This window comes from Schistocerca cancellata, chromosome 5 (assembly GCF_023864275.1).
Source record: "Schistocerca cancellata isolate TAMUIC-IGC-003103 chromosome 5, iqSchCanc2.1, whole genome shotgun sequence".
In the NCBI taxonomy this organism is placed as follows: domain Eukaryota; kingdom Metazoa; phylum Arthropoda; class Insecta; order Orthoptera; family Acrididae; genus Schistocerca; species Schistocerca cancellata.
In genome coordinates this window covers 833,018,290-833,030,775 of record NC_064630.1, presented here as the reverse complement: position 1 = coordinate 833,030,775, position 12,486 = coordinate 833,018,290, and the positions used below count along the sequence as shown (strand labels likewise).

Genomic DNA, 12,486 nt, shown 5'->3' with positions numbered 1-12,486 from the left:
CAGTTTGTTAAATGAGCATATAGAAGAACTGTGGTTCAAATTTAAAAGGATGGTTGACCAAACAATGGATAAATTTGTGCCCAGTACATCAGTTCAGGATAGGAGATGTCCCTGCTACTGCATACCAGTTCAGTGACCCTACAATTCCATACTTGTGCAGTGCCCTACAATTCCATCCCTGTGCAGCGCCCCTACTATTCCACACCAGTGCAGTGCCCTTAGTACTGGGTATCCGTACAGTTATCCGGAGGCGAAAGTAACGTGGCGGCCTCCGAATGCCATTCTGCGGTTTGGGGCCGTACCTCTGTCTTCTGCAGCGTGGGGAAGAGCCGCGGCACGTCGGAGGTGGGCGGGGGGTCGCCGCCGGCCTCGAGCAGCAGCACCGACCAGTCGGGGTTCTCCGAGAGGCGAGCGGCCACCGTCGCCCCGGCCGACCCGGCGCCGACCACCACGAAGTCGTACTCGGGCAGCGGGCGCGCCGTGTCCGGCGGGTAGGCGCTGCGGTCCCCCAGCATGCACTGCGCGTGCAGCAGGGTTGCCAACAGCTGCGCGAACAGCGCTCCCCCGGCGCCGCCCACGGCGCAGGTGTCAGGCGTCGCCGCCGCCCCCGTCCAGTGCGCCGTGCTCGCAGTCTCCATGCCGCGTTCTCTGGCTGCCGACACCAACGGTGGACGGTGAGTCTGGTGTAGGAAGACTACGAGACAAATTCTGCTTTTCACGAAGGCAGAACTTCGAGTTTAAATATTAAACTGAATACTTGTTTTGGACAACGTAGCAAGCCACAAGGAGCAGCCATACTTTGCACATAGTACAGCAGTGATTTCAGCACAGTGTACTACGAACTGCCGAAATTACCTTCTTCTTAATGGGCATAAAATTGGGCAGTAGCCCTCACAACCACGTATCTGATGGAGGTCAGCTAAAATATCAGCACAAATTGTAGAAATCTTAAACGACGATGAACAACAATAATATCGTATTTCTTTATCTGTACTTGCCGAATACGTTAATTCATTTATTACGCTATTATAGGTAGCTACCTCATTTCTAAATGCTTCTCTTTAATAACAACTAACGAGTATCTTCTCTTCTAAGCTGTTCTATAAAGGATATTTTTCTTTTTTTCTGTCACTGATTAGCATAGATTACATCTGTTACGAGATAGTAAACATTTGCAACTCATTGTCCCATGTATTTATTTCACGTTTTAATGTGACTCAAACGTAACGTATCATATGATTCTGTTGTATTATTTCGCGTAAATTTAGTGGTATGTCATTTATGTAAAAGCGCATTGGTCTGGTACGAAATATTATCTTTCTAAAATTTTGTAGAAGCAGAAGAAAAAATGAATGGGACTAAGTCGGGGCTTGGAAGTGTAAAAATAGATGGAAGGGGCGTGTCGGATTTTTGGTAGAAAAATGTGTTGTATTTTGTATGAAGAAGGTGTTTTTTATAGTAATTAATGGACAGAGTAATGTGAAGATGAGAACAAGAAGTTTGAAGTACAATTAGTCTTGTGCTGGGACTCGCTCACATAATCACCGACGGGTACAGACGTGACGTTAATTATTCGCAAACTAATTATTTCACCGGAGGAAAAGAGGTTTTATTTCCGGTCGAAGTCAGCAGACTTTAACTGCTCAACAGCAGTTTTTTTGCTGTGGAAGTTGGACGAGTTTAAGAAGAAAAGAGAAACATTGTACTGAGATAAGCGTGATATACAAGTTTCCATAAAAGTGTTGCATCATCATTGTCGCAGTAAAACACTAAATTTGCAGAAGAGACCTGAATTCAATGCAGAAGATGCATCGCAAGATATATTTAGAACAAATAAGATTGCAAGAAACAAGATTTTTGAAGACAGAAGGTTTAACAAGACACCAGCACAAAAGACAACGGGAGGTCAAGAATAACAATGCGTCGAGAAGCCGAGAACGAAAAACAGTTTCATCAGAAAGAGCTGTATTGTGGTATCACTGTGGCAGTGTGCAGAATTATTATCCACCCTTTTTTTATGGAGAAGAAACTCAACTACGCCAGTACCAATGGCAGTGTTATGAAGAGGGACTGTTATCAACTATTTCGTGTACTAAGAGGCCGAACTCTGAAGATTTTTGCCAAGATTATGAGTAAGGGCTAAAGTCCACTTTTGTCTTGGAACATAAAAACTAATAAATGGTAAAACAGCTGCTAAATACACTCCTGGAAATTGAAATAAGAACACCGTGAATTCATTGTCCCAGGAAGGGGAAACTTTATTGACACATTCCTGGGGTCAGATACATCACATGATCACACTGACAGAACCACAGGCACATAGACACAGGCAACAGAGCATGCACAATGTCGGCACTAGTACAGTGTACATCCACCTTTCGCAGCAATGCAGGCTGCTATTCTCCCATGGAGACGATCGTAGAGATGCTGGATGTAGTCCTGTGGAACGGCTTGCCATGCCATTTCCACCTGGCGCCTCAGTTGGACCAGCGTTCGTGCTGGACGTGCAGACCGCGTGAGACGACGCTTCATCCAGTCCCAAACATGCTCAATGGGGGACAGATCCGGAGTTCTTGCTGGCCAGGGTAGTTGACTTACACCTTCTAGAGCACGTTGGGTGGCACGGGATACATGCGGACGTGCATTGTCCTGTTGGAACAGCAAGTTCCCTTGCCGGTCTAGGAATGGTAGAACGATGGGTTCGATGACGGTTTGGATGTACCGTGCACTATTCAGTGTCCCCTCGACGATCACCAGTGGTGTACGGTCAGTGTAGGAGATCGCTCCCCACACCATGATGCCGGGTGTTGGCCCTGTGTGCCTCGGTCGTATGCAGTCCTGATTGTGGCGCTCACCTGCACGGCGCCAAACACGCATACGACCATCATTGGCACCAAGGCAGAAGCGACTCTCATCGCTGAAGACGACACGTCTCCATTCGTCCCTCCATTCACGCCTGTCGCGACACCACTGGAGGCGGGCTGCACGATGTTGGGGCGTGAGCGGAAGACGGCCTAACGGTGTGCGGGACCGTAGCCCAGCTTCATGGAGACGGTTGCGAATGGTCCTCGCCGATACCCCAGGAGCAACAGTGTCCCTAATTTGCTGGGAAGTGGCGGTGCGGTCCCCTACGGCACTGCGTAGGATCCTACGGTCTTGGCGTGCATCCGTGCGTCGCTGCGGTCCGGTCCCAGGTCGACGGGCACGTGCACCTTCCGCCGACCACTGGCGACAACATCGATGTACTGTGGAGACCTCACGCCCCACGTGTTGAGCAATTCGGCGGTACGTCCACCCGGCCTCCCGCATGCCCACTATACGCCCTCGCTCAAAGTCCGTCAACTGCACATACGGTTCACGTCCACGCTGTCGCGGCATGCTACCAGTGTTAAAGACTGCGATGGAGCTCCGTATGCCACGGCAAACTGGCTGACACTGACGGCGGCGGTGCACAAATGCTGCGCAGCTAGCGCCATTCGTCGACCAACACCGCGGTTCCTGGTGTGTCCGCTGTGCCGTGCGTGTGATCATTGCTTGTACAGCCCTCTCGCAGTGTCCGGAGCAAGTATGGTGGGTCTGACACACCGGTGTCAATGTGTTCTTTTTTCCATTTCCAGGAGTGTATATTTCAGTGTGGTCGTCCATTGCTGTCTGCTAAAACAGTGTGCATATTTCAGTCTGGCACAATCCAGTCCCACATCCTTACCTAAAATAGTTCTTAAGTTTAACAGTGTGAGCTCCATGGCTAGCCAGTGCCTCGGAGCGCCGATAGGAATTTATTTGGTATGTTTTCAAATTAATTTGCATCTGCCATCTTGTCCAATCGCACGAATCGCCAAACATCTGCAACTCGACAACACTAGAGATTCATTGCAAAAGAGATAGTGTCCATGGGAGATAAGACAACCAACGTTTTCCGTCTCGTTAAATATAATCCTTAGTAGATTTTCGCATGCTCATTTACAAAACACAAAGAACAGTGGAAATCGACTCAGTTAGCCAAATGAATGATTGGATATTTAATGCATTTTATTTTTTTATCAGTCAAAACCTTTCTCGCGGTTAAAATCTATTATTGCGCTACTAAAGTGGGTTATGAAAACATTAATTGAGATGACAATTTACGTTGACATTTTTCCAGATATGTTCATTTGCAATTGCTCAGATTTACACATACTTAATGAGATCAGGACTAAAACCGTACAATACCATAGCATATGGCAGATGTTTCGAAATACATTTTTATGTTATCTTGAACTTTAAATCTTATACGTAAGTGGTGCTACAGGTTTCAACAAGTTGTGTCTATTTGTACGTCAGCTACCTTTCTCTGATCCAACTGTTTTCACTGATTTGCTATCAATATTTTGAGGGACAGTACCCGTTGCTAAACTCAAGCAGAACGTCGCAGAGAAAGGAGTGTTCACCAGTAGAGCTGCAGAGTGCTTACGAACGAACAGTTAGTAACTCTGATTCATATTTTAAATGTTTTGCTTGCTACAAGCAGTGAAGAACTAACATTACGGTTGCAGTGGGGCAGTGTGCGTAAGCAAACAGACAGTGGCGGTTCAATAGCGTTCTACTACATGTTAGAAGAGAGAAGACGTTAACAATGATATTTTAAGTCATTTACTCGATGCACTCATTAGTTACACGTACAAATAAGGCCATCAATTTCTGTAGTTCCAAGTCAACATACGTACGAACCTACAAAATAACGGTGTCAGACAAATATGGCAAAAAATTTCTCATAGGTAGAGTTTAAGAAATTTTGGGCGAGCAAGTAGCTCAATACTAGAGCGATTTCCGGAAGGGAAAATATTGCACTCAAAGAGCGTTAACCGGAAGACGTAAAGTAGCATTATTTACTGATTTCAAAAAAGGTATTTGATTTTAAGGACTAAGACACGAACGACAAAACCATTAAATAATTTGGTGTTAAAAGTAAGAATGGTCAACGAAATTTGCAGCTCTGCTACATGCACATTATCTCAAAGTAATTCTCAAAATATTACCACCATGTTTTTTTTAAAAAAAATGAAGGATATGCAATTTGGAGTTCACACATCCCAAAATTCTAGGAACGAAATGTAATGTGAAGCAGTTGCAGATCGCAGTACTTTAAGGAAGTCCGAAAGAAGCAAATACTCAAAGGACTAATTCAGAGGAAATAGAAAAAAAGAATTGGTCCTAGAGCTCCCTCTGAAATAGATATAACATTCATGGCAAAGGTAAAATGTGTTCCAAAATATATAAAAACACAGGTAGGTAGGACAGAAAAAGCCGTCAATTGAAGTAAAGTGAAGAAACAATACAAGAGGATGAATTGAAAATACCTGCAATAGACATAATAATTAGTAAATTGATATGAGCATATAGTTTAACGGAAATCATTTAGAGTAAGTTTATTTCTTCGAACCCAATACTGAAACACGATACTGCATTTTTTTTCCTTATGTTACTGTCTAGATCAAGTGGTGCAGCAGTGTGTTTCGAAGCCGACGTTTGACTTAACCTCTGTTATTTTTAGATAAATACCAAGCAAACTTGAAAAACCCCAATGGGGTTCTGAACTGCTACTACATCTGAGGGTATTACCACTTCTGTCATTCTCTTTATAACCAAGGGAAACGTCCCACATGTTTAGTCAGAATTGAGAGATTGCATCCAATTTCAGTTAATTTCAGTGACAATGCTTAACACTGCACGAGACAAAATAAAAGAAAAGTATGTTTGTGTGTGTTTATCTGCTGTAGTGGTGAGACTAAAACCTTAATATACATGTGAATTCTTAAGATTGAATTACAAGCTGGATACTTTAGAGGCACTTGGGATCATTTGGTATTTCGGAAAATAATGTCTACAACATAATAAGGGGCTACACGTCTTTGACAAAGTTGACTGGAATACTCTCATTCAAATTCTGAAGGTGTCAGGGGTAAAATACAGGGAGCGAAAGGCTATTTACAATTTGTACAGAAACCAAATGGCAGTTATAAGAGTCGAGGGACATGAAAGGGAAGCAGTGGTTGGGAAGGGAGTGAGACAGGGTTGTAGCCTCTACCCGATGTTATTCAATCTGTATAATGAACAAAAGAAAAATTCGGAGTAGCTATTAAAATACATGGAGAAGAAATAAAAACTTTAAGGTTCGCCAATGACATTGTAATTCTGCCAGAGACAGCAAAGGAAGAGCAGTTGAACGAAATGGACAGTGTCTTGAAAGGAGGATGTAAGATGAACATCAACAGAAGCAAACCGAGGATAATGGAATGCAGTCGAATTAAGTCGGGTTGCTGAGGGAATTAGATTAAGAAATGAGACACTTAAAGTAGTAAAGGAGTTTTGCTATTTGGGGAGCAAATTAACTGATGATGGTCGAAGTAGAGAGGATATAAAATGTAGACTGGCAATGGCAAGGAAAGAGTTTCTGAAGAAGATAAATTTGTTAACATCGAATATAGATTTAAGTGTCAGGAAGTCATTTCTGAAAGTGTTTGTATGGAGTGTAGCTATGTATGGAAGTGAAACATGTACGATAAGTAGTTTGGACAAGAAGAGAATAGAAGCTTTCGAAATGTGGTGCTACAGAAGAATGCTGAAGATTAGATGGGTAGATCACATAACTAAAGAGGAGGTACTACATAGAACTGGGGAGAAGTTTGTGGCACAACTTGACTAGAAGAAGGGATCGGTTGGTAGGACATGTTCTGAGGCATCAATGGATCACCAATTTAGTATTGGAGGGCAGCGTGGAGGGTAAAAATCATAGAGGGAGACCACGAGATGAATACACCAAGCAGATTCAAAAGAATGTAGGTTGCAGTAGGTACTGGGAGATGAAGAAGCTTGCACAGGATAGAGTAGCATGGAGAGCTGCATGAAACCAGTCTCATTGCTGAAGACCACAACAACATCACACGTCTTTGGACATTGCTGCCAATGAAAACGCGCAAGCTAAGGAAAATTCTTGTACTTCTGGAAAGAGAAGTCAACCGCAATTTCCCTCGTCACATGTACAATATAACTGGAAGCAAACAACAAAATAATATAAAAAGACAAATATAAACTGTTTTTGAACTAAGATCATCATTAAAAGGCTGCCAAGGAATAGAAAAAGGAAAGTGGGAACAAAATGCACAGGAGGGTCACACATGAGGAGGAGGCGAGGGAGGACTTCAGAAGTCCTTTATTTCTTTTACTTGGCCTTTTACTTTTAATTAACCATCGCTTGATGTCTAAAGGTGGTTCTTGAAGTGGCCGCTCAGCCACCGTGTCCAGCTGGGTGGTCTGAGGGGGGACCGCAGCTCAGCTGCCCGCAGCGCCAGCTTCCGCACATACGCGCTGCGTGAAGGTGCGCATGCGCCAGTTATTAATGTGTTTCCTGCAGCTTTTTTAAAACCAGGTAATTGAACATGAAATTTGGTAAGGGAAGTATGTAATTTTAATGCTTTGATGTGTAAGAAAAATAAAAAATAGAAGGTAGAATCTGGGTGAACACCTTTATTCGATCTGTTGACCGCCAGTCACAACTGTTGGAACTGTAATGATTATTAAATCAAGACCCTAAGCTGTCGACAGTCGTTGATACATCAAGGGGACAGTTGAAAATGTGTGCCCCGACCGGGACTCGAAACCGGGATCTCCTGCTTACATGGCAGACGCTCTGTCCATCTGTGCGACTGCAGGGATTTATCCCTTGCACGCGCTCCGTGAGACCCACATTCCCAACTTAATGTCCACACACTACATTCGTAGTGCCCCCCTCATTACTCACGGCAGACAATATTACCGAGTCCCGTAAGAGTTCGGGCAATGCGTGTGCATCTGCACAGAAGAAGAAGGTCAATGGCCGGTTAGCCTTAATAATATGAAGATGGTATCTGTTCTTTTGGACATGTCTGATAGAACAGATACCATCGGTGACCATGCAGCTCTCTTAGAATGAAATGATGATTAAATCAAGGCCCTAAGCTGCCGACAGGCGTTGATATACATCAGTGGGGACAGTTGAAAACGTGTGCCCCGACCGGGACTCGAGCCTGGGATCTCCTGCTTACATGGCAGGCGCTCTATCCATCCGTACCCTCGAGGGCTCAGATTAATAGAGCGTCTGCCATGTAAGCAAGAGATCGCGGGCTCGAGTCCCGGTCGGGGCACACATTTTCAACTGTCCCTGTTGATAAGTATATCTTCCCTAATTTTACCCTAAGACAGCGAGAATGCTCTGTGACTATCATACGCAGAGAGATAGATCGTAAATTAAGCACTGTGCTCGAGGTGTTAGAAATATGTGGAGCGCTGTCTGGTAGACTTTGATGATTTGTGTGTCCCACAATTTACACTGAATGGACGTACTGAGCAGTAATCTATCTACATTCGCAGTGATACTCGCAAAGTAGAGAAGGGGCGGCCTAGCTATGATACTGAAATTGAGGAAACATGCTGTCACATCCTTGGCCGGTGTTGAAGTTACTGTAAAATTGCTAAAATTTTCCGTGCTATCAACTGTGTTGCTTATTGTTACAGTACATCGGCGGTGTCTTTTCCATCCCATCTATACACTGGTGTACTGTTAGTTACCACATAATGATTGACTGACAAGGCTTGTTTGAGTTGAGGAATGAGTTTTTGGATGGGTGGCACCTTCTGGGGGCTGCTAGCAGCGAAACAGTGATTGCGTACATGACTGTAATATGAAGAATCAGTCAAAACGGAACACAGAGCCATCAGCTATTCGGTCAATGTCGTAGATGAGTTTAAATGTCGTTCGTAAACCCACGCCAACGCCGAAAATCTCTTCCAATTTCCGTATGTTGTAAATGACAGTTATTTAAAATTACCCAGTGTTATGGTAACAGTGGTAATAATATGGTTTACACAGTGCGACGTCTGGAGGTAGCCCAATCGACCTATCTTCAATCCAAAATTCAAACTTCCCGCCATGGGGGCCTTGGCAATGGGTGTGTGGCACTTTCCAGCCATCTCGGGTAGCGGTACTCGCGTGATCAGCTAATACCACGGCAGTGAACGACGTCAATCGCGTCACAGTGCGACGTCTTGGATAACTGTACTTTGGGGTGATGTCCTTGTTGCCTGTGAGAGGCTACAGATCAGAACGTCTTAATTAATGATGTCAATCGTGTCGTCAGCTGTCGTCACAGAAGCTGTCTTGATTGATGTCAATCACGTCACAGTTCAACATCACGGATAATGCAACTTTGGGGAGATGTCAATGTTGTCTCCAAGAAGCAGTAGATCAGAGCATCTTAATGTAAGTTTAGAACCTGAAAAAGACCTCAAAGTCGCGGCAGAAAAACAAAATGTTTGGCAGTGTGCAAAGAGTATTAGAGCAGAAAAAAATAATGTTTCAAACAACGAGACATGGTCACAGGGAGGGGGGGGGGGGGTCATGTGGCTTACACTGTAGTCTGCAGGGTATACGGTCATTCTCCTACAGTACAGGTGATGGAACTTTAAACTGGTTTGTGCAGTTGATCAATACCTACATATTTAATAGGATCGTGACTTGTGCTCGATGCCTGCATGCATTCGGTATATTTTATCGATTTACAGGAAGAGGGAGATGAAGTAAATATCTTATTAGTTATCTATCGGATGAAGTTAGTTGAGCTTTTATAGGTCGTAATTTTTCTCTGATGGATGGTACAGAATAATAAAGATAGCATGTTGGAGAGATAGACGTGAATGGAGATGGATCTTTAGTATTTGTATGTAGTTTGGAGAAGCACCACAATGCATTAGCAATATCGACCTCCTTACCCCAGTTCCTGTAATGTCTTTTATACTACTTCATGTTGCAGGAGCAGGCCTCGTTTCTGTCAAAACACAGTTCTATTGCAGTAACTCAGCTTCGCCTGTTTCAGCACGGATTGCAGGAGATGGTAGAAATAGTTTCCTCTGACCCCTACTCAGTTCCGACTTACACTGGAACGATCACGTGTGCAAAGGTGCAGGGATGGTAGCATGGAGTCTGAGGAGGCATTTGCAGGATGCATAGGGGCTACCTAAAATGATGCGGTAATTTTACTGTAGCAGATAGATTCGAGAAACGTGAATGGTTCGGAGATATGGGGATGCCAGAAATATGATTGAGTAGTGGTTTTAATAATTAAAGGACCCATTGCTTGAATGGAAAGACTCGATTCCAAATCCCAGACAGCATTTCTAGTGGATAGCGTGGCTTTAGATATGTGAAAAGCTTGTGTACATTTCTTGCAACCTCAATGATCACACCATCTACTACTGTTTGTGATCCTTGTCAATCAACCATTGCCTATAGCCCAGTGGATATATCAACGACCCTCTGACGCTGCATCGAGACAAAATGCTTTAGAAATACTATAGAATTATATAGCTGGGACGGTGTGAGGGACTCACAAATACTGCTTATTTACTACGTTCATTAGCCGAATCACTTTCAAAATGCGGTAATTTTATCACGAGGGTGCATCTTGGGCTAAGTGATGGTCTGATAATACACATTCCTACGATCACCATCTCGGTATTTGTCTGGAAAAACCACCTCATTCAGAGGTAATGTCGTACCTAGATTCATAAAGCCAGTGTAGCTTTTAACATGGATACTTGTGTGCACCTATAGAACCAGGACCGCTTGAGACAGTAACATACAGCAGTTGCTGCGATCGGGTTTTTCAACATCTGACTGATTGACTGATTACGTCTCTCTTTCTAAGAGACAGTGGTAGCACTCGCAAGAAAATACCTATGGGACATGCCCACCCATCATTGATTTTCGGTCAGTATTATTTTGCATCGTGTGGAATCATCTATTGGTCAAGTATTATATTAGGGATTTGATGTCGAGGACTGTGATAGCAAAGGGAAGAGTATGTCAAGGCATAAGAACGGTACATATATTCCTATTTCCAGAGCCGCAGCCGTCAACAGGGTGTTTTTCGGATACTTTGCTCGTTGTCGAATATCATTCAGCTGGGCCGGCCGGAGTGGCCGTGCGGTTCTAGGCGCTGCAGTCTGGAACCGAGCTACTGCTACGGTCGCAGGTTCGAATCCTGCCTCGGGCATGGATGTGTGTGATGTCCTTAGGTTAGTTAGGTTCAATTAGTTCTAAGTTCTAGGCGACTGATGACCTCAGAAGTTAAGTCGCATAGTGCTCAGAGCCATTTGAACCATCGTTCAGCTGGGACCTCAATGGTAACGTTTAGTTGTAAGTACATGGATAAAAAATATATATTTGACCGGTTTCTTAGGGTGATGATTCTACGTGTGCAAGTTTGACGTGCAGTGCTGGTGACCTTTGTGGGGATGATTCATGTTTCCCATTAATGGTAGATGCCCTCCAAATGGAGAGACCTGTTGGTGCAGGAATATATACATCTTAACCGGATTGTCCTCTAGACGACTGAATAGCGAACTAATACTTAGTATGTGTTGGATAGCTTTCGTGATCATGTAGAAACTTGACTGGATTCAATATGGACATGTGTTTGCTCTGGGCCATTATTCATTCCCATATGAATTGTTCAGTTGATTGCTTCTTCACATTTCGAATCTTTATTTAGTTGAGAGAACATAGATTGTGTTGGGTGCATCTAGCATGTGGAAGACACGTTTGTCGGTTCTCTAGACATGAGAAACAACTTAGTTGGCCTTGTAAATTGTAGGGATGATTTGGGATCTGTTACATCACCGACATCGATATTCGAGAGTGGAAATATCAGTTTCCTCCATTTGTATCGAGTTCTCACATAAAGGTCTCCGCAGACGGGATAACTGCTGAGGTTTCGGGTTTGTGGAGAAATAATTTCCAGTCTATATGTTCGGAATTATGTTGCGTGAGTGATCGGTAGGCTACTGCTGTGTACTTGATAAAGAGAAGTCCGCGAAAATTGTAAAATATTATGGCGAACCAGGGGGAAATACATGTGTTCTTGTAATCCCAGAGTCAGTTATAGAAAAGCAAGCAAGCTATCAGGTCCAGACCAGAAACAGTAAATCGTTTGCCATGAGAGGAAGCGAGTCCGAATTTGTAGAACAGTTCTGAGTGTGACTTCGATCCACTGAAGGTGCTCCGGTCATACATTGGGGGTGGATGCCCGTCCGATCTAGCGGTATATAATTGGTGCCGCGAGTTTACATACTGTGCTCTCTGTCTTGCCGGTATATGTATGAATGATGTAAAAGGGTTGACTTTGTATGGTGGAGGATATGAATTATATATTTCCTATATCGACACAGTATGCGGTGATATATTGCTGGGTCAGAGATCGGTTTTGTGTTCTAATATTCAAGCTCTTGTCCTCAGTGGGTGAGCGTTGTAACTGAGTAAGTGTCTTTCCATTTTTGACACTATGTACGGCATGTTGCAGGGTTTAATTATTGGTGCAACATGGTGGTCTGTGTAAAATAGCTTTTTGCCGCTGAAAGCCTTGTGTGCAGATAGAAGAAAAATGGCTGACAGTGCTTCCTCACCGATGGCATCAG

General features: G+C 43.9%; 1 protein-coding gene across 3 annotated transcripts in view; it reads right to left on the bottom strand.

Annotated features, from left to right (window-relative positions):
• LOC126187726 (glucose dehydrogenase [FAD, quinone]-like) overlaps positions 1 to 12,486 on the bottom strand; it is a 44,067-nt gene that overhangs the window by 11,396 nt on the left and 20,185 nt on the right. Inside the window, exon 2 of one of the 3 annotated variants that reach the window (XM_049928970.1) lies at positions 303 to 652. In XM_049928970.1, coding sequence (XP_049784927.1) covers positions 303 to 638 — 336 coding nt within the window. In that variant the 5' untranslated portion in view covers positions 639 to 652. Of the gene's footprint in view, positions 1 to 302; positions 695 to 12,486 lie in introns of all 3 variants that reach the window. The other 2 variants (XM_049928969.1, XM_049928971.1) reach the window with 2 other exon arrangements.